The 23070-nt window shown below is 36.5% G+C and overlaps 1 protein-coding gene across 2 annotated transcripts in view; it reads left to right on the top strand.

Moving 5' to 3' along the window:
• Positions 1 to 23070, top strand: part of INVS (inversin) — an 83370-nt gene that overhangs the window by 47238 nt on the left and 13062 nt on the right. For both annotated transcript variants that reach the window (XM_063164657.1, XM_063164666.1), the window contains 6 exons: positions 3411 to 3520; positions 8072 to 8243; positions 12304 to 12459; positions 13910 to 14139; positions 15136 to 15242; positions 18404 to 18616. In XM_063164657.1, coding sequence (XP_063020727.1) covers positions 3411 to 3520; positions 8072 to 8243; positions 12304 to 12459; positions 13910 to 14139; positions 15136 to 15242; positions 18404 to 18616 — 988 coding nt within the window. The remainder of the gene's footprint in view (positions 1 to 3410; positions 3521 to 8071; positions 8244 to 12303; positions 12460 to 13909; positions 14140 to 15135; positions 15243 to 18403; positions 18617 to 23070) is intronic.

Here is a 23070-nt window from a genome sequence, read left to right as displayed (position 1 = left end):
CATCGCTTCAACAGGTTATATGTGCTGATGATTTAAGAACAATTAGGGTATATTGAGATCTTGCATATTCAGCTTTGATCATATGTTAAAAAAACCAGATGCTCTGGAGCAGTGGTGTCTGAAGTGGGGTTTGCACAGCCCAGCATGAAAGCAACACAATCTATGGGAGTGCATGAAGAAAATGCCAGAGTTTATCTTTTATCTGAAAAGATAATTTGACTAATATTTCATATAGATTTAAGCTAGTACCCTTGTTTGGTCCATATGTAAGAGGGTCACGTGGGGTTTGCAGGGCGCCTGGGGGAGCTGAGCTGTTCCACAGTGCAGAGTGGTTGATGGTGGCATCACGAGTCTCATACTCACTTTCAGCCTACTGTGATGTTCTGCAGTTCATGTCTGCCTGGTTAAGTGGATTTATGATTATATTGTCTAGTTTTTATTGAACTACTCCTCACAAACTAAATAAGGGCTTAAGAAGATTCCCACAAAGAAAATGCAGATACTCTGATACTGCCAGCACAAGTAAACAACAAAAAATGGCAAAGTTGACACTTCTAGTATAAGCTCTTCATCAGACACGCTATGATAATCTAATCAGATCCGACAAGGAGTTTTATTTGTATAGATTTCTTCTCTGTTTAGATTGTTACCCTGAGACTCAGACACTCTGTAAATTGTAACCTTGCACATGTGAATTTTGATTTGTGTTTACAAAAACTGGATCCTTGCAAAACAAGTTAAAACATGATTAAATGTAAATAGTCTAAATGCAGGGAAACACAACCCCTAAAATGACAGACACAAAGATAATATGATTTAGAAAATTTACCTCCTATTTCCATTCAGGAGGAAAAAATAACCACTGGATAAAAGAATCTTCAAACAATCTCTCTCCCCTTTTAACTGGCTTCATCCCAATGATCCTTTGGGACACTGCAGACAAAGAATGCCAATATAAGAATCAGAATCAGATGTTCACTGGAGCGAGTTACTGCAACTCCAGTGGCAGTATACATGTAATTTGATTATGTTTATTAAAACAAAATAGAGGGAAGGGTGTTCCCAAATTTGTATGTATGTAGGGATATTGAATTTTAACAGAGAAATTGTGAAGCTTTTTAAGTGTCACAGGATCGGCTTTCCAAAGAAATAGTCATTATCAAGTGGTTCTGTCCAAGAAGCAAAATTTATTGCATTTTGAAATTGATTGTATTTGAGAGAAGTTTTGTCTGTTGGAAAAATGGATTGTCTAATCATTGTAGAATAAAGGGGGAAGATGTGCCAAGACCTCCAGACTATTTTGTGAACCTGATGAGGTCTGTAGGTAGCATATGTTCTTTGGGAATTTCTGATTAGTAAATCATGATTAATTTTCAGGGTTACAGTTTTAAGTTGAAGGTGATGTTCTATGTAGGCCTTAAAGAGAGTGAGATGTTACTATATAGGTTAACAACAGGAGATTTAAAGCAGTGCAGGGAGGGAGGCTTCCACAACTTTTCTTAGATGTGATGGGTTGCATGTGACTGCATCTTAAGGGCATTGCTGCTTCTCTTACCTTTTCTTTTTGCATTGATAAAAGTCTTACCAGTTACATCTCTGCTAAATAAAAGTACAACAGTAATGACAGTTCTTGACCCCAAGAAATGAGTTTTAATCTTTACATTAATGGCCAAGTGAGATGCACCTTTGCACCTATTTCTTTACTGTTGCACCCAATACAATTTTTTTTTTAACTCCTTCAAGCCTTATTCTCATGGATAATTTAGCTAGACCCTGTCCTCATTATGGAGTTAGGTTCTCTTTTTCTAGTTGTCTGTCCTGAAAGGTCAGGAATCTTTTTTATCAGGCTTGGTACTCCTAAGGTTTTTCTGCTAGGATTTCACTCCAAAGCAACTTCTTCCAGTGAACCTCAATTTCACTTCTTAGACTCTTCAGGTGGGACTAGAATAGCAACATTATCTCTCTCTCTCTTTTTTTTTTTTTTTTTTTTTTTTTTTTTTTTTTTTTTGGTTTTTCAGTTTTGTTGTTGTTGTAGGAAGGGACAGAATAATGTGATGTTTTGTATCCAGTGTTCTCTTAATGGCTGGCAAGGAAGAAGAACCTTCCTGTACACCCTAAGGCCCCTAGAAAGAAAAAATGCTCTCATAACTCTTCATCCTTTTTGACCCAAGTTACCATTTTCTCCCATTTCTGATACTTCTGTATGTATAAAGTCTGAAAGTGCCATTTCACAAAAGTGGGCTTGCTTAGTCCTCCATGTCTTAGGTTTTAAAGAGCTACAGAGCACAACCGTGTCTCAGCTTCATTCTGGAACTGTTGGTGGTTTCATTAAAAATAATCTACTGCTAGCAGGAAGGTTTACCTACCTTTTCATTTATTCTGAAGTGATTCAAGACAACTGTGCAAAAGTAACAAGGGGCAAAATTGGTTGCTTTTCTGACATATGAGGTACTGGAGGTTTTCACCTGTAAAATCAGAGTGGTTTTATAGTATTGCTTGAAATACCAAATCATTAAGATACTCTGTGAGCTGCATATGCTGACAGGAACAAGTATATGAACGAACTGGTTGGCTTTAGTGGCAATATACTGTACTTGTCTTTGTTTTCCTGTCTGTGAAGTGAATATAAAGTTTACCCATCCTCCAAAAGTGTTGTGATTTTAATCTCAAAATATTTTGATCAGTTTTTATGAAGGAGTTGTGTGTGAGCTTGTTTATAGCAGCTGGTAGTAGGCTAGCCTCTGATTCCGCTATACATTCTTGGATGAAATTTTGGTTAAATAAAACCTGAGTGAAGAATTTACACTTGATTTCTGTAAAGCAATGTGATGTGTGATGAAATTGTCAACATTGATTTAGCTTGTCTTTTAATGCAGATGGACAAATGCTCATCATCATCAGCCTATGCTCACTTTACTGTTTCTGACTGACCTGTCACTCAAATGCAGCATCTCAACTAAGTTGTTATAAGCTTTTTTGGAAATATTCAACCACTTCATTATGAGGTTAATATCATAGCTGTCAGACCAGTTACTGCTGGTTTCTTTATTTAGGGAAAAGCTCTAGTGATTTTGGTTAAAAGAAATTTTGTATTTATAAGTCATTCTGATTTATAAATGCCCCCCCAAAATGACAATACAGAGTAGGGCACCGTACCACTATTGGGAATAAAGTACATGCCAGACTTAATAGTTCAAATATCAAGTCTTATGTTTCTCTCTTACATTTAAACTATAATGGCTACAACACAAATGTGTGACTATTTGTGAAAGTCTGTTCATTTTATTGTTTTGTTTCAGTTTAGGTTTTTCATTTGTCAATGATGGGGTTTTTTTACCTTTTTCTTAACTAAGCTTTTTAGTGACTTTAAGGTTTGATACCAATTTGTTTTTATTACATTATTTTTTCAGGTCATGCACAGATTGTCCATCTCTTACTAGAAAGAAATAAGTTTGGAACTATCCCATCTGATAGCCAAGGTGCAACACCCCTACATTATGCAGCGCAGAGCAACTTTGCTGTAAGTAGAACATACCCTAAATGTGAAGTAAACATATTTTGCTGAAATCTTTATAGTTTAGCAGAGTGTTTGAGTTGTTTTTGAAATCATATAAGCACAGTGTTGTTGGCATGAGTTAATTCAGAGTTCTCCTATGTAATCTGATACCAATGTGGTTGATTTCAAACTATTAAAGATAGATGTACAAAAACTAACTTTCTTTACAAAAAAGGCCCTTTGAGCTGTATGTTTGCATCACAAAATACAATAGTCATTCAGTTACTTCAACAGAAAGCAGAATGGCACCTACTATTTCACAGTGCTTTCAGGTTTCAGGGCTCATTATAATGAAGTCTAAGCAGTTATGAGGTATCTAGAGTAAGATGACCTGTAGGAATATTTGCACAGCTGCTGCAGGACCAGTCAAACCAGTCTTTGCGTTCAAGAAGGTAATTAATTTATGAATATTTGGCATTATGAATGAACTGTTGTCTCATGAAGCACAGCTAAAGAGTTGAGTGCCTTTTGTCATAATTCTTCAGGAACACTGTATTTTTAAAATTTTTAGAAATATTTTTTAAACTCAGACAACAAAGAACATTGGTTTCTCAGACAGCTTAATTCTTATACCTTGGTATCATAGGTTTGTTTTTTTTTTCCAGAGCAAGTTCAGATACAGTAGAGCCAAGTATAAAACTCAGCACTTCATTGATTGCCAGTCACAGATGTTGCAGAAGTAGTTCTCAAGCACTGAAAATTAAGAAAGCTTTTCTTAAGCTCCTTTATCTCTCATAGTTTTCATACCCTCCCTTTATAGAAAGAGTTATTTAGTGTCTAATAATGTAATAATTACATAGTCCACATTGCAACATTTTCTTAGCAGGGATAATAATTTGTGTCTTTCTTACATACCTACATGTTAACAAGGAAAAAAAAGAAGGAGAATTTAAATGCCCCTGAGAACAATTCAAGTTAACAAATCTAGAAATAGTATTGAAAGAGGGAACAGAACAATCAATAGTTTTGCTCCCAAGTGAGTTTTGGGATGTTGGTGGGGTTTTTTTTGGAGATGACCTTACTAAGACCATCCAGATGTTTTTTAAATTCTGACTTTTATTGAAACACATTCCTCTGTGTAATCTCTTAACTTTAGAAAATTTTTTGTTGATGCTGATTTTTGTTGATTTAGGGCTGTGTACAATTTGGGCCTAACACATTTAAAATATTTGTGTTGTAAAAGCCTTTCTTTCATGTTTGAGTTAAAAAAAAATATCATCTGGTGATTGTCTCCACATTCTTTTATCTTGTTTTGGTTTTTTGGGTTGTTTTGTTTGTTTGTTTGTTTGTTTGGGTTTTTGTTTGTTTTTGTTTTGTGTTTTTGTTTGTTTGTTTGTTTGTTGTTGTTTTTTGTTTGGTTGGTTGGTTGGTTTTTTTTGATGTATTCCTAAAAAGATTTTTCATACTGGTTTTCTTTGCCTGGGCTTGATTCAGTTAAATGAAACATCTTCATTATGCTGCTGCCTTTTGATCCCATCAGCCAGCCAAATTGTGATATCATCTGTGTTTTAAGGGGAAGTGAAGTACATGGTGGAATCAGACATTCTTTTGTAATCTTGTGTACTTACAATGAATGTACTGTTTGCCATATTACGTGAAAAATCACACAGGAGAGTTTCATTCAGATCTGCAGGCCTCTTTTAGCTGGTGATGTACTCAACAGCCCCTGCCTAAATTATGTCTGGAGTCTGTTTTCACCAGTCCAGTTGTTTTTGAGCACCACTATTTGCCTTTTTGTCTCCTTTACATACATTTCATTGAGTAATTCCCACCACTGCACTCCATATACGTGGTCAAACTACTGAGTGGAGATACATTCATGTTTGTTCTGGCAGTAGCATCTCTATGCTCATGGTTTGAGAGCCACATTGTTCTATTCAGTCTGCCCAGTTTTAGGTGTAGTTTTTCTCAGGTAAAATGTGATGTTTCTTAGTCCCTAACAAGAAGAAAATTTGTATAATATGACATGTTTAGGTTTTTTAAAGACTGAAGAGATTTAGCCAGCACTTAATTTATGGGAAGCATTTGTTCCCTAAGACTAACTTATCCCCACTTACTGTAGACAGGAAAAGTTCTAGAAGAAAAGACATTACCCAATATAACCACCCAAATTTAGATGTCTTGGGTATCCCAAGGAGGTCCCAAGAAACACTGCTATTTAAATTTTTGAACTTCATGTGTGAAGGAAGATGAGAGAATCTTTATTTCCAGATCACAGAATATTCTGAGTGGGAAGGGACCCACAAGGATCAAGTCCAGCTCTAAAGTGAATGGCCCAAACAGGGATTGAACCCAGGTGTTATTAATACCACACTCTAACCAACTGAGCTAAGATGCTCCCTTCATATTGATTTTAGTATGCAGGACTAAATTCTTTTTTCCTGAATTTTACCAGAGGTATTCAAAACAATGTCCTTTCCTTTCATGTATTTATATAGATTGATCTAGTAAATGAAATGTGGATACCCGTGTCTTATTTTTAAATATTCAAAAATAATATGTAGTATTTTTCAGTTTCCTGATAGCACAGAATTAAATGTTTCATGCTTAGCTCTCTCCTTTACTGTTATTTTTCAGATTTATTGTTTTTTATGTTGTTTCCTCCACTTTTTTTAGTAATTTTAGAACACATGTAATCTTTCATATAATACATGTAGAATTAAATTGATTGATACTTCTATTTCCTGATTTGTTAGTTATCCTGGTGTAATTTAATTTTGTTTTGTTTTCAAGTTGTGGTAACTTCATTTTGGAAAATAATGCTTATAGTGCTGTGGGATTTTCTTCTACTTTTTCCAATTAAAAAACTGTAGCAAAGAAAGAGTCATTGAAGAAGCGTTGCTTTGCCAAAACTTAGCGGAAAAATAAAATATTTGTGTTTTTTAGAATGTTTGCCCCAGCACTGAAGCAGTGCAGCCTTTGCAGTGCTTTTCGCTCAGCAGGATTTCCAGCAGGGCAGAGCCCTGGGAGGGTGCTGAGTTTCTGGCCTAATGAGAGGCTATTTGTGTCTGAGGTGTGGTGGTGGTCAGTGTGAGAACACAGAGATACAAACTCATGCTGGGTTTGTGTGGAAAGCTTTGTGCTTCCATCTCTCTCTGCTTCTGCCTGGACCTTTTCACAATAAACTGCTAGTTCAGACCTAAATTCACAAAGCTGTGAGGATCCTAGATCAGTAGCATAAGATAAATGAGACATTTCCTATTTCTTTAGAGGGATGAAATAGTAAGTAGTAGTGAAAAAACAAATCCAAATTGATCAATGGTACTTAGGCGTTCAAACACCTTCATGGTTAAAATAATTTAGTTCATTCTAGGCAGGAAATTCTTGTCCTGCCAAGAGTAGGGGGGTAGCTATTGTTGGGTCACACAGAGGAAAGGCTAAGATGGTATTAATAATAAAATATAAATATAAAATAATGAAATCTGGGGTTTTTTTCACGTTTTTATTGGCTAGCCTACCAGTGACTCATATCAAATGTTTCCCAGCTGTTACATACATGGCCTTTTAAGGCATTAGATAGAAAAGGGAAAATCTTCCTTTTTAGTTGTTTTCTAATAGTTGTGATTTTCTCTCCCTTCCTTTCCTGGGTGACTCATTAAGAATCTGGCAGCAGGTTAAACAGTGGACTTGTTTGCTGACAGCTTAACACAAACACAGCATTTAAAGAAATAATTAATTTTTTCCTTGATTTGAAATTTTAGTTTAACAGTTACGGTGGAAAGACTGGACTCAGGTCTAAAGATTTCCTTAATATATTCTGAAATATAGTATTTCAGTAATTAGTAACCTGATTATTAAACATGAGGAAATATGTCTATGCTGACCCCTCCTTTTTTTTAACAGTCAAAATATTAGAGAAAGACAAAGTAAAATATTTGCATGTGCAATTGTATTTATAATTGGAGAGAAAAAAATATATTGGGAAAATATTTTGAAAGAGCATTGTGTTCAGGTTTGGGTTGGACATCAGAAGGAGTCCCATCACAGACAGGCTGATGGAATGTTGGAATGGGCTGCCCAGGGAGGTGGTGGAGTCCCTGTAGTATTTAAGGAAAGATTGGATGTGGCACTAAGTGCCATGGTCTGGTTGACATGGTAGTGTTGGGTCATAGGTTAGACTCAATGATCTCAGAGGTCTTTTCCAGCCTAAAGGATTCTGTAATTTTTTCATCACAGCATTACTGTCAGGTGTGGATAAACCCATGATATTTTTCCCATCACTTTCTTCACAGAGACTACGGTGTCTTCTGCTTCGTTGTGACGAACACATCATATTTGACACAAAAAAGAAAAAAGTGTTAAATGACAGTGTTAAACTCATAGTTAAGGGTGCACTATGATCATTGGTGAGGGAAAAGGCATAGCAGAAGATGCAGTGTTCCTGTTGAGCAGTTACTCTTTATAAACATAAAACGAAAAATGAATTTATTTGCTTCATAAACAGCTACATGAGACAATGGTTTCTTGCTGTTGCAGATTCCTTTTAATGTTAATTTCAACAGTATGTCTTTTCAGGAAACAGTTGAAGTATTTTTGAAGCATCCTTCTGTAAAAGATGACTCAGATCTTGAGGGAAGAACGTCCTTCATGTGGGCAGCTGGCAAAGGCAGTGATGATGTCATTAGGACTATGCTGACTTTAAAATTGGATATGGATATCAATATGACAGACAAATATGCCGGCACAGGTAAGATGCTTTACAGTAAAGAGCCACTGCATGTTTCCAATCTGTGTGATTTCCACCAAGTGGAAATATTGATAGAATCTGTATTAATGTTTTTCTGAATGTGTACTTCAATCCTGAAAACATTTCTGCATTATCGTAATTATACGTGTCAGTCAAGTCTTTGCCTTATTGTGGGAAAGAAACAAATCTTTTCTGCACAGATTGGAACAGTTCATTTGAAATGTAGAAAGAAGAAATGTACTGCAAAGCTATTTGGTTAGCTCTGTAATCCTGTGAAAGGAAGAGCTGTTCTGTAATTTGAAAAATAACATGAAACATAGTTGCATAAAAAGCTCTTCCTGAAAATGCCTGTTCAAAAATGTATTTAACAGTACACAAATACTTTGAAACAATACGGAGCAAACTAACCACTGAAGTAGCTAAATTATCATGAAAATCATTCCACAGTTATTTTTAAAGATAGTGAAATAAAGATTAGATCTGTTGCACTTCTGTTGTGCAAACAAGAGATCCAACTTGATATCCCCCAAATTTTTCATCTTGTTATTTGCCTGAAACAAAAGTAGGCAACACAGTTTTTCAGAATTCAAGTGTGCAAGTAATGAAATACAGAATTTCCTGTAGTAACTATGAATTTATCTCCTTTAGGGAAAAATTTTTTTTTTGGTGGAAATATTGTACCTACACAATGATTTCAACAAAAACAGAATAACAGTTTTGACAGGTGAGAGAGACGGGTTTGAAGTGTTTATGTATTCAGCAGCGTTGGAAATTTAGGTAGAGTTGTATAGTATGCTGATGGCATCTGAATGAAAAATCAGGAAAATATGGATATATTTGGTATAAATTTGGAGGGGTTTGATAGCAGGGATGCAGGGTAAACTGTGTGTAGAGAGATCAGGAACTACAATGCCAGATACAGTCACAGAGTTAGAAGTGCAAAATATATATGTCAGGGTTGTGTTCAGGATTTGAAACTTAGTATGCATCAATATTGAATTTTTAAAGTTTCCTTTGATTATATGCTGGATCTTAGCAAAAAGAAATTTGCAGTTAACATAAAATTTTGTTTAAATATCTAAATTCTTGTTTTTCTTAGACTGTAACACACACTAAATACATCAGTCTTTCCAAGTTGTGATAGTTTGGAATTTTTGAGTGTAAGAAATAGTGCAACAAATAAAATCTCAGTCTTCATGTTTGATTACAGTACAAACTAAATATTCTACAATTTTGGTCTTATTTCATCCTTTATCAGTCTCACCTACACTTGCTACTTCATGACAGTTCCCTTTCAAATTGTTCTCAGTATTTGCTTCAGACCTTAAGGCGCAGCAATGTTGTTGTTACTGTGCAAACCTCCTTACAAAGGGGTTTTTTTCTTTGCAGGCAGTAATCAGTAATCACATACTGTGTTTCTGAAATTACTCAGGTGTGGATTTCATGCTTGAATAATTCTGGTGGTTGGCTTTATTATCTTTCAGTCTTAAGCCTTTCCTAGCGGTGATATGTAATCACCTTTTAATCTCGGTTTCCATGTAGGGCTTTTAATCCAAGGAAATGAATGGATTTTCCATTTGCTTGGGAGTGCCGCTGTGTAGAGCTCAGGAGCAGCCTGCAAGTGGGGAGCTGTGCTGCCGAGCAGCCCGAGCTGCACCACTGTGCCAGCGAGCGCATAGCATGGGCTTTGTTGTAGCCAGCTCTGAACAGAAAAGGAAGCCCACCACTAAATCACTCCCTGATTTATTTTCTTTAATCATTCCCAAGTATTCGTGAGGGAGAAGCAGTGTTGCGTTGGGACAGGAAACTATGCCCTGATAGAGAATAGCGCACATGCCTCCGTGCCTGGGATACAGTTGCTGAGCAGAGTTCAAGGCTGTGTTTTTCTGACTTTTGTGTGCACACTCGGTTCAGCTCGGTTGTAATGTTGCGTTAACGCCGCCTTTTGCATTTACTCAAAAAGAGCGAGCTCTCCATTGAGCTCTGCTAGAACATCCAGACTCTGGGCATTGTGTAGGAGAATGACACCAAGGGAAAGGAATTTCCCTCCTCTCAGAGATCCGCGCTGCAGGAGCAGTACAGGGGCAGCTTTATAGCTCTGCCGTCACTGCGCACAATGGAGAGGGCTCTGTCTGTCGGCTGAACAAAGGGCCCATTGTCACCAGCTGGCTGAAGAATCTCTTCAGTCACCGTGACTCCATCACAGAAAATTTGGCTTACAAGAAAATATTGAGCACAAAGTGCGAAACAAGATGCCTGCGTCAGAATGAGTGATGGGGGGAAGAACTGGCCAAGCTGACACAGCAGCTCTTTTTCTATTGTATTGTTACACACACCCCATGTGTCATCTGATGGAGTGGTTTACTGCCTCTGGTTTCATAAGGGATTCAGGACAAAAACCAGAACCTAGAGTTTATTGTGAGGTCAGACCACGGAAAGCAGGCCCATCCAAATGTACGAGCGGCAGGGATCTCATGGCTGTCCAATTCCTACTGATAGCCACCCTCTCACAGGGGCTGCTGCACAGGCACTCCCTGCTCACCCGTGCAAGGGGCTCTGCTGCGCGTTCAGGCTGCTGCACTCGGACTTAAATCATGTCCTCTCAAAGGCATGATTTCAATTTTCACTCCTCACGGTGTCTCTGGCTCTGACCCCAGTGCTTAGTCCGTGTCCCAATGTTACTGTCACTTATTTTGTGACTGTTTTAACCCAGCACACCCGGTGGATTCGGGTCAATGACAGCACGAACAACCTGAGCATTTCAGTAGGGCCTGTGTAACAGGTTGAGCTGGGTTACCGTCTCATAATACTGGTTGCAATCAGTAGCTGGCAAATACAAAAATGCTGGTTTTATATTCTGCCTGTGGTTCAAGAAGCTGCTCCTTCTAATGCTGGTCTTTGTGGCGTGTGTTTCTGTATAATGCCTCTGCTGGATCCTGACTCTCTCTTAACACTGAACAAATGTGGACATGTAGGTACTGTTTACAGCCCCACATTTTGCTTGCATGAGCAAGATTCGGTTCTCAGTAAGCATGAATATTTCTGAAATTTCATGGGGAAATATGAATTCACTTTATTAAGTGAACACTTATAAACCACACAATTTTGTGGTTTTATTCTATATTATTTTGATTTAATTGTCTGTAATATATTCTACATTTAATTCAGCATGAGAATGTAGATTGTCTGATTTGACTGCTAACTGTTGGAAATAACCCAAAGCATTTTGAAGTCAAACTGTAAGTGGAGCCACCAATACATGTGTGCTTTCCATTGGTTTGAAGTCTCATTGCTGTGTGCAATTCTTCTTTCCTTCAAAAAGAGCCATGAACTGGTCATCCACAACTCTGGCTGACAGTGCCTGCAGGATGCTGTGTTAGGCAATAGCAACTCCAGTTACAGGGCACCACATATTTACCTGAGTTCTGAAGTATCTGAAGTAGCAGCATCTGTTTTTTCTGTAATCTTTTTCTTTTTCTTGAAGAGAGACAGAGATACTGTGCAAGATATGATGGTCTTACATAATTTCGTATAAAATTTTCTCCAAGTAATTCCGAAACAAAAGCAGGAGGCAAGGAGGAGTAGGAACAGCTGGGTGGTTTTCTGAAGTTAGTTTTAATTGAGACAACTTTGCTTACTTGAAAGAAAAAAGTCATTTTCAGGAAAGCTTTGAAGAAATAATGAAAGCTTTCTTTCACTGATGATGAGCAATCTCAGAAATGCCACAAAGCAGAGGCAGAAGTAAATCATGTTTTGTTCCCTTTATCAGAAGCTGCTATTCTTCCACAAATCCTCACTATAAGCCAATCTTGGTGGTGTTAAATGTAAAATTTCTATTTGTGCAAGTTAGAAACATGTTTCAGGGCTGATAGTTTTTCTGCTTGTTGCTTGTATGGCAAGAAAGTGTTGTTACATCATCACTTCTTCAGTTTCTTGAGGTTGAAAAGTACTTTTCCCACCAAAATAGTTGTAATTAGTTTTTATTTTGACTGTTCTAATTGTGGACCTCTAAAGCTCATGGTATTGTGGTTTCCTTTTCCCTACTCCTTTATTCTTCCAGCCTTACACGCTGCTGCCCTTTCTGGCCACGTCAGCACAGTGAAGCTGCTGCTGGAGCACAAGGCACAGGTGGATGCCCTGGATGTGATGAAACACACCCCACTCTTCAGAGCCTGTGAGATGGGTCACAAGGAGGTGATTCAAACACTCATCAAAGGTCAGCTCTCAGGGCTTTCCAAACCTGTTCAGGAGTTCTGCTGCTGCCTCCTGTGGGGATGGGAAATAAACAGCTGAGCAGGAGGTGGGCCAGGAAATTGCTTCTCTAAAGCAGGTTCTGTTTGGAAGTTCCCCTTGAGAATCTAAAAGATTATCAGTGTTGTGCAAAATGGCTAGAAGTGTTAAATACAAAACTTCCATAACTGGGATTGTTCTTTTCAAAGCTCATTTCTGCCCAAGCCTTTGCAAGTACATTCTAGTCTTTCAAACCAACTCTTCCCCCAGCAAGTCCTTCCTTTCTTTTTTTTTTGTTTGGGTTTTTTTCCCCAGTAAATAAGACGAAATTAAGCTTTCTTCACTTTTGTGAAAAACCATTTTTAGGGTTCTTTGCAGACTTTTTGAGTGAGTCTTTATTTTTTTTTTAATGTAGATAGATATCAAAAGTCCTAATCATTAGTATTTTCTTCTGGTTGGTTTTTAAAAACAGTATTTTGTTTGTAGACAGAAGTAGGATTTAACAAAGTACACAGTTTTAGATAACTAAAATATCTGCTGAAGGGTAAGAAGTGCAGTGAAAGAACAGTGGCATCTCAGATGCAAAATTCTGTCATTTTAGCTTCCCAGAAACATCTCCCTCCTGCTTCAGACATTATCCCACCTATGCATGGATAAAGTATCCAGGCTATATTTTACAAGTTTTCTATCAACCAGCCTTTCTTACTGAGAAGTGTTTTTCCTTCCATGATCTGCTGGGCATATTTTAACCTCCTGTTAAGATCTTCCCCCCACTCCCTATGCCATTTAGCTTTTGTAGATGTAAGAAATTTGTCTATCAGAATCTCAATTGTGTTTAATTAAATATTTAATGATGTAGAGAGTCATTGTTGCTGGTTGGTTCAAGTTCTTGTATTTGTGGAGTTTTACTTCTGTACAGAATTTTTACATCTTTCAATAACTTATAGAGACATAAATTATTTGCATAAAAGAGTCCTAGCATGCTTGAATTTAAAAAAATAAGCTTATTTTAAAAATTATTACATTGTGAATATTTTATCTTGTCTGCTTTAGAGATTTAAAGACATCTAATCTGAAATCTAATTTTTAGAAGCTATTTTGTTGTTAAGAAAGAAAGGTTCTACTGAAAATTCATAGACCTAAAGCAAATAAAATAGGTTTTTCATAGGCAATTGATAAGTCTGGATTTTCTAAAGCATATTAGAGGATAGTCAGAAGATGATAAAAAAGTTAGATGTCTGACCTTTGAAACTGTTTCATTCCAAATTAATTTTGATTTAAGTTTTAGGATTTGAGTAACAAAATTGAAGTTGTTTTCCGAAATACTTCTCTAAATTGTCAGTTTATGAAATAAGTTCTAGTTGTACATAAACTCACTTTTTTCTTAGCATTCAATGGTATTTTCTTTTTGTGCTCAAAAATGTATGTTTTTACAGGAGGAGCAAGAGTAGATTTGGTTGACCAGGATGGGCACTCACCCCTTCATTGGGCAGCCCTGGGAGGAAATGCTGACGTGTGCCAAATCCTGATAGAAAATAAAATCAACCCCAATGTGCAGGATTATGCAGGGAGAACACCTCTGCAGTGTGCTGCTTATGGAGGCTACATTAACTGCATGGTGGTGTTGCTGGAAAACAATGCAGATCCAAATATTCAGGATAAAGAGGTATGTTCTTCTTCTTCACTGAGGTATATAATTAACTTTAGAATAACCATAAATCAAAACATTTTCCTTTTCTTCAAAGTCATTCTCTTTTCCAGGACAGAGCAACATCTGTGCTGCTGTTTGTCACAAAAGGAAATGCATCCTTATGTCATTTTCCCTAAGCCTTCACTTCTAAAATTTCAAAAGAAAAGTAGTATTTAAATATGTAGTATGAAGATTGGTATTCTTCCAGACCACTTTTGGTTTTTCCTCATTGAAGTGTGATCATATGAGGAGTCATATTAATGATCTGATTTCTTCTATAATTCCTTATTAACAGCTGATATGGGAATGTGATTTTAGTCTGTTCTCCAGAATAGAGAGAGAGAGCAAGAAAGTAAGGTACTGCAAGGGAGATTGCACAATAACTGCTTCAGTTGCTTGTCCACATTAAGTACCCACATATGTATCACTCTTCCAGGTGAAAAAAAAAAGGACCAGGTTGGTTTATTTGTTCTTTTGTGCCATTATTCAGGCAGTAATTGAAATTAGGAGCCAGAATAATTGTGCAACCTATAACAGATTTCTTTGTTATATGACATAATTTCTCAGAAGTCAGTAGAACCTCGTCAGTCAAAAGAGCTTCATCCAATTTATTGAAATTTTCTGCAGCTATTTGTCGTAGGGCATAGATAATTCCAGGTAATGGAAAGGTGCTTTTCATTATGAGTTCTACAGAGCATGCTGTACATCTTTTGCAAAGAAAGCAACTATAAGGCTTTCAGTTGCTTTTCAGCTGTTTTAGGTGAAAAAGCACTGGTGTCGAAATCTTGTTAAAAAAAATCCATTTTTTAAGTGTTGTGTTCTTTTTATTTTAACAAGGAAGTTTATTTAGAAGAACTGTTTGTTCTTCATGTCCAGAAAAGCATTGAATTACACTATGATTTATGACTTTAATTGTGGAGTGCTAAAGTTTGGGGGTAATGTTTATTTTTGTTCTGTTCTATTGTTTTACAGGGCAGAACTGCCCTGCACTGGCTCTGTAACAACGGCTACCTTGATGCTATAAAGCTGCTTCTGGGCTTTGATGCTTTTCCCAATCACATGGAGAACAGTGAGGAGAGGTACTGCTTGTCTCAAGGTGTTATTTTGTAATTGTGCCAAAGTGCTGCCTTCTCTTTAAATGTTAAATGTTCTGATCCTGCAGGAGAATCCTCATCTTGTATCTCACAGGAGTGCTGTAACCCAGGGCTTCAGTGTAAGCAGCTTTTCTGATGTGAAAGTTCCCTTTTTTAACTAAGACATTGCAACTTTTATACTTCTGAACCATCTTCTGGAAGTATTTATTCATTGTAGTCTTGTTGGAAATATTAAAGATCTTTCTTTTTGGCAGATACGTATGGCCAAAGGATGAAAAGGCAGTTCTGCTGCTGTAGGAATAGACTGGAATTTTATATTTGATACAAATACAGTAGGAAGAAAGAAAATGGGAGAAATGTAATGTTATGTTTTAAAATGGTGATTACAAAGTACCTGGTGGCTACCTGTATTCTAAAGGCCTGGTTTAAAAAAAAAAAAGTCTCCTATAATCATAAAGAGACAGCACATTTGCATCTCTTTTCTTTGTCTTTCATTGACATATAAATAATAGATTTTTAAAAGTGATTTGGGTTGTGGAGTTTGAATTAGTCACCTGACCATGAAGATAATTACTATTAGCAGAAATTTCTAATGCCCTTTTTTAGAGTAGATGACCTCCTCATAATTATAAGATTATGAACAGCATGCCCTATAAATTTGAATATTTCAGCATTTTAAATAACTTAAGGCTTTTGCAACCTCATATTTCAATTTGAGACTTCTGTACTTAACCCCATGTTTTAATTGCTTTCTTCCCCTATCATTTTTCTTTCATTCTCCACTCTAAAGCACTCAGATCTCTTTTCCTTTTCTGTTCTTGTTTTTTCTTGAGAAACACAAATGAAAGTATAACTAGTTTCTAATTAAGTAGTGTCAAGGCTCTCTTTAGTAATTTTTGATAGAAAATTGAATAAACAGTTTTAATTAAATTACTTTTAGTAAGTAAGATTAAAAGCCACAATTTTGCCAGATTGGAGACTGCTGTTATCCTTTGTAGAAATGTACTCCTGATGCTCAAATGTCAAGAAAAGACCTTAGCTGTGGTTTATCACAGTCATTCAGATAGTATACATTTTTGTTTCCTTTCTGGAATTAATATATATTTAATGTGTAAGTCTAGATTATTCAAAATACAACTAGCAATATTCTAAATGTCTGCTGCTAAGCACTAGTGCATGTACAGAACAAAAGAGATCCCCAATATTGCTAGATGGATCAATCTTTCAATGTAATTCTCCTAAAATACATATAAAAATTGCATACTTGCATCTTAATAAATGTCTGCAAACTTTGTGTTGTTGTTAAGAGATTGAAAGTTTGGAAAGTGGAAAATAAAGTTGAGTGTTGCAAGAGAGAGGAAAAATAACCTCATGGATATGGTTCACCTGTAATTGGATGAAATTGGTTTTTAACCAGTAACAATTTCACCATGTAGTGGCTTTTTCCCCCCAAATATTCCTAAAGGAAAAAAAGCTTTTCTTCTACACTTTCTTAGAGTGTAGTATGAGATACCAGTTAAAATTCAAACAAAGTGGTTATAACTAAAAGATTAGAGAAGAGATAGAGCTGAGATTGCATTGAGAATTTTAAAGTCTCTGCTTGCTTGCCAGATATGTGATCAAGTGCTAATCTGGAGGGTATTGGGTTTGTTGTTTATTGCAAATTTATTTTGTAATCCAGCTTAATGTCCTGGGTGCATCAAGCTGCTGCTTGACCACCTTCATGTCAAATTGCCTATAACAGCTGATGGCTGATGTCTTCATGTGCTTCCCTGTGAAGCCAGCTTGATTTAAAAGCTATCTGCTTTAGAGAGAGCCAAAGGAAAAGGAAATTTACATCAGGCTTTGAACTGACACAAGAGATGTCAGTATGTACAGACACAACAGTGTGTTGTGTACAAAAATAACAGTATGTAAGTGTGCACTCGTAAAAACCCCTCATCAGATTTGATTAAAGTGATTTTTTTACTTTCAAAGGTAGCTTGGATGGAGTTAGAGAATCCACGTTTAAAAATATCGATCTTCATGACTGCTAAAGTAAACTTCATAAAGTTTACTTTAGTATCTTTTGTGTCTTTAAAGTATTCAAAATTAGGAATACTTTAAAAATCTGTTTTTCTGAAATAACGTTCCTTCTGAAGTTCCCATTTCTGGGTTATCCAAAATCTGTATCGCTTTAAATGCTATCAGCAGCACACCTTGACATCCAAATTTTCATGTTATGTCACTGTCTTTATTCCTGCAGACACTTCAGTTCAGATGCTGTTTATCCTTCCATCAAGCCATTGCTGTGTGGCAGGTCCAATTGTGCTTTCTGTCTGTTTTTCTTTGCTCACCAGCACTGTGTCCCAGCAAGTTACCATCAGCAAGAGCCCTAATTTTCACAATCACATGCCTTGACACTTGCTATTGGCTGGTCCTATGTTACATGGTCTTGATTATGGTTTGTGACTGATAATTTTCAGTCACTAAATGTCTTTCCCTGAAGTTTCAGTGTTGGTGAGGGAGACAGATTTTACTCCCATGTAGAGAGTGGGAAATTTGGAAATTATTTTGAAAAAGGCCTTGGCATCTTTGCTACCATTAAAACCAAAGCAATTTAATATTTTTACACCTTGTCCATTTTAAAATAGAATTAAGTTTTCCTAGTACCTTAAAGAAGATACTATCCTTCTGTATGGATCTAATCCTGCTGCTCTGTCAGTCGTAGTGTCTTCAGTCAATGTTATAGAAGCTAAGCCAGATTTGACAGTAGCTTTCTAGAACTTAAATGCAAATGGAAATAACACAAAAATGTTTTAACTTTTTATATTTCTCTATGAAAACTTCAATAACACATTTTAAAGACTGTTTTCCTAGAGCAGCTAATGTTGTGGATGGGGCTTTGGGAGATTTAGTCCAAACACTTCAGGTCCACCTCTTCCCCTTTCCATATTAGAAGACCAAAATAAGCTTTAAACATAACCACAGTGTGTAGAATGAATAAGGTAGCAAAATAATGCCTAAAAAGATGAGAAAAACAGCCTACTGAAACAGTGCCTAATTTGTCTTCATGCTAGAAGTTGCTTTTTATGAAATGAGGGTGAAGAAACATTATAGCTAGAATTCTAGATCAATAGTAATTGTTGTGGTTTTTATTTTTTTAGATATACTCCGCTTGATTATGCCTTGCTTGGTGAGCACCACGAAGTGATTCAGTTCATGTTAGAACATGGGGCTCTGTCCATAGCTGCCATTCAGGATATTGCTGCTTTCAAAATCCAGGCTGTCTACAAAGGATACAAAGTTAGAAAGGCTTTTCAAGAGAGGAAGAATCTTCTAATGAAACATGAACAGCTGAGAAAAGATGCTGCTGCCAAGTAAGTCTGAGACTTGAAACCTACTACAGCACATAGACATTTGTTGTAAGTTTGTATTTATCTGTGCATGATTTTATCTATTGCTCATCAGTTTTTGTTCTTCTTGGTAAAATTAATGAAACTAAAGGAAGCATATAACTTCCATATAACCACAGACAGATGGAAGTTATTTTCCATATAATCCCAGTTTAAATAACAAACTTTGTGTAATATACCAGAGCAAGACAAAATACCAAGGCTGAAGAAATAGCATGTTACTGTCCATGAATCTTTGCCTGATATTCTGTATGATAAAATGGCTTGGGAAACATTTATCACTTTAAAGTAGTGAAAATCATGATTTGCCTATCAAGTCTTGATATCAGTTTTGACCAGAAATTAATCAGTAGTTGAGGAGAAAAAACCAAAACCAAATCAGGGAAAGCCTGGTTTAGTAAGGCTTAACTCAATGTTTCTCTAGCAACCTGAATTCCTGGTTTCTATTTGCAACTTCATTTTGGGCCTTATTCTCTGCACTTACATTTTCTGGTCTTGAATTAGAGAGATCCTATGAATTGGTTATATTGGATTACAGCTAACTAACATATGCAATTCAAATTATTGTCAGCAAGATGTGTAGGTTCTGGCTGAGTTTCAGCCCAATTTAAATGTGGTGATGGTAGCACGGTGGTGAAATTCTAAAATCAGAAGGTACATAAATGATTATCACAATACATTGCTTCCTTGGAGTTTATCCTTAAGATTCTTAGTATGAAATTAGCACCTGGTTTCTCTTGAAGAAATCTGATTCTGAAATGACAAAACATAACAGTCTGAAAAGATTTCTGCATGATTTGGGAGTATTATTTTGATAAAAAGAGATCACATAAAAAAACCCCAGAATATAATTATTGCACCTAGAGGTATTTTTGCTGCATCTGTGTATCACAAATTCAGCTGCACTCCACTCTGTATCAAATTTGGAAGTTTGATGTTCTGCATAATTGACCAGTCAGACCTTCATTGGGTTTAATTGCTGCTACTATGAAACAATTATTATTTCCCAGGAAGAGCCAAAGCTAAAGAAACACCAGATAACTCATGTCTTGCTCACATCTCTACATTCTGAAGTTGTAACCTGTAGCTCTCCTACTGTTTGCCTTTTCTGCTGAAATCAGTACAAGTCGAAACTATGCACAGAGAATCTGCCTTGAAAAATATTTATTTTTAATGTGGAGAGCTCTGCTTATTGCTGTGTGGTTACAACTGACCTTACCAAATGAGGTAGTTTTATCCTTTGTGATGACAGTCATTTTTAGAAGAATCTCTGATCCACCATGTAGAAGAGTAAATGGAAAAGAATTGCCTCATGGAAATTTGGGGGTATTTTTATAATGGTTTTCCTTTGTGAGTTTTTGATGTAGTCTCTGAAACTTACTTAGCTGTTGTTGATTTGTTTGAAAACAATAGAAACAAATTCTGTGTACCAAATACCATAAAAAGAGAATTACAGTACAATTGGAGTGTACAAGCAAATCAGGTTGTCACATAACAAATTTTATTTAATTGCAGTTTTATGGTCTGTAATAAACTGAAGGGGACATTATGTTGTCATCATTCTGCGTCCCCATCTGTGCATTCCACAGCTGAAATTGGCCAGGGTGTTCCTGCATACAGAAAACTATTATCCCTACTGGTGTTTGAAAATCTGCTCTCCAGATGAAAGGAGACTTTATGTGGGGATCCAGAATGATGGTGAACTCCTAGATTGAAGACACACACCCTCTCCCCAACTATGTCAGTGTAGATATTTAAACTTGCTTTGTAATATGTTACTTTAGAGAGTCTCTCTAAGAGAAATCACTCCTAAATCTACTTGGGTTTATATAGTCTGTTCTGTTTTTTTTTTTTTTTTTCCTTTTTGCAGTAACAAAAAGTCACCCAGCATCTCATACCTGTATTATTTTCTGGTAAAATTACATTCACTGTATTTAAAGCCTGTGAAAAATTTCTATATAAACAGCATCTCCCATGTTTTCTCCTATATCAAAGAAATTGTACTTTTTAAAATGCAGTTTAATGAAGGCCAAAACAACATGCACACTGTTCACACTGTTATGTCAGTGAGCAAAGAGACACACCAGGGGACCAATGTGGGTAAGCTGGGAATCCTTGACAGAGCTCAGATGTGAAAATGCAGTTCACAGAAGGCAGAAGCTGGGACAGACTGCAAAAGCAGAGTGTAGATGCATTGCTTGGGCATGTACATGGTGCCAGAAACACCAAAACTCAAATGGAGTTGAGACTTTAACGAAATGTTTCAGGTTGCAAAGTGAGTTTGTGTTTCTACATTAATGAAAGTAGTAAAAGGCTGAGCAAGGAATGTCTGGGCTTGTTGCTGAATGGTGCATTTAGTGACAACAGACTCAGGTGTGACAGCAGCACTCAATGCCTTCTGTTCCTCAGCCTGCCAGAAGATCTCCCAGGCCTCTTTCCTCAGAGAATTGGTTCAAGGAGGAGCAGAACTGCCAGCTGTGAATAAAGGTTAAGTCAGGCTTGAGAGAACCCAGCCCAGACAACTCCATGGGACCAGGTTGGCTGCATCCAAGGGTGCAGAAGGAACTAACTGATGCCCTTAAAAGTCACTTTCCAATGTCTTTGAAACATCACAGAGACCAGGGAGAGTCCCCTATGATGGGAGGAAAGAAAATGTTGCACCCAGCTTCAAAAAGGGCAAAAAAAAAAATAAATCTGGGGAACTGTAGCCTGGTTGGTGTTTCTGGTCTCTGGGAAACTTTTAACAGGCAAATTTGGGACAAGAGATTTTGTCTGGAAATAGAGAAATTCTTTCACCCTTGGGACAGTCAACCAATAGAACAACCCAAAGAGATTGTATGGTCTCTGTCCATAAAGGTTTTCAAGACATAATTGGGTAAGAACCTGAGCCACCCAATCTGACCCTGTTTTGAGCAGCCTGTTAGCCTTGCTGACTTCCTGAGATCCCTTCCATACTTTAAAAAGAGGATTTTGGTTTTCTTATTGCAAAACCAGATATTTAAGGAAATAATATTTACGTGTTTAAAACATATTCAGAGAAAACTAATTTCCAGTGTATTGAATTTTGAAAGGGGTGCATAATTAATTCCTCATTTGTTCACCTTCCCTTTCAATTTCTCAGGATGAGTTCCTGAATCCATACTTCTGTTTTTCATTCTGTCCAGTTGAAGGAAACTGATTGAGAATGTGGATGTGAAAGGGAAATGGATGAAAGTGAGTAAGTAGCTGATGATGTTTAGGAAGAGAAAAGCAGGAAGAAAGTAAGCAGTTCAATTAAACAGCCTTCAGTAGATTTAGAAAAATGTTCTCATGCCAAGAGAGTACAAGTAGATTATGAGGTTTTTCAGAAGACTGGTGGTTAGCCCTGCATGCTGAGAAAAGATAGGGGAGTGTGGCAACAGAGAAAATAATGAGCTCTTCAGCAACCTGAAAAGGAAAAGCACATATTGGAAATTTGATGTAATTACTAAAATTGACAGTAATAAGAACATACAATGATAAAGCTAAACAAGCTGAGATGCTAAATAAGAACTGATAAAGGATGTGAGGTAGGTATCACAAAAAAGCATTGTAAACATACTCATTGGAAAAGGAAGAGTAAAGAAACAGTTGGTGTCCATGAGAGATGCTAAGTAGACTGAACTGTTCTGTGGGATTTTTTTTACACTTCAGAAGAAATTACATCAAACCAACTCAATTTTCTTTTGTGTCTGAATAACAAGTTTTGTGACCATGGAGAAACAGTAGCTGTCATTCAGACTTGCCTGAATCCTTCATACTTCCTCATGGGAAATTTCTCATTTGTCTCCTTTAAACTAAAAGTGTATATTGATGAAAATTTCATATAAATCCATCATGAATTTGTATTTTCATTTAAGAAGTAAATTTGAATTTGAAAATAGCACCAAGATGCAGAAGATTGTAAGCACATTGAAGACTAAATTAGAAATCAGAATGGTGGTAAAATACACACAAGAAATGACTGAGGAAAAAATAGGTACTTGGGTAAGAACTAATGGACTGCTCTACACATTTGGGGAGACCCATCAACATAGGAATACTGGACAGAAAATAACTGTTGTCTTAACATTTTTGTTAAGGACTATGAGTTTAAAAGATAGTTATAGATCAGAATCTGAACACATAATGAGTCAGTGGTATCATTCTTTTGAAAATAATCCTCATGCTAGATTGTGTAGCAGGAGATGCTGTTTATACAACATGAAATATAACTGCTCATAGTCCAGAGAAAGCTTTACCAGTAATAGGATCATACCTCGAGATCTATTTTCAGTTGAGATTTTTTTAAGCAAGTTTTTGGGGGTTTTTTGCAAGGATAACTTTAAAAGCACTCGCCTTTAAAATATCCTTCAGCGTGTAGATAAAAAAAGTTAAGTTTCTATTTTTAACAGAATAGA

Source organism: Melospiza melodia, chromosome 1 (genome assembly GCF_035770615.1).
Source record: "Melospiza melodia melodia isolate bMelMel2 chromosome 1, bMelMel2.pri, whole genome shotgun sequence".
In the NCBI taxonomy this organism is placed as follows: Eukaryota; Metazoa; Chordata; class Aves; order Passeriformes; family Passerellidae; genus Melospiza; species Melospiza melodia.
The sequence above is the reverse complement of the archived record's forward strand: the minus strand, read 5'-3'. Positions and strand labels throughout refer to the sequence as shown.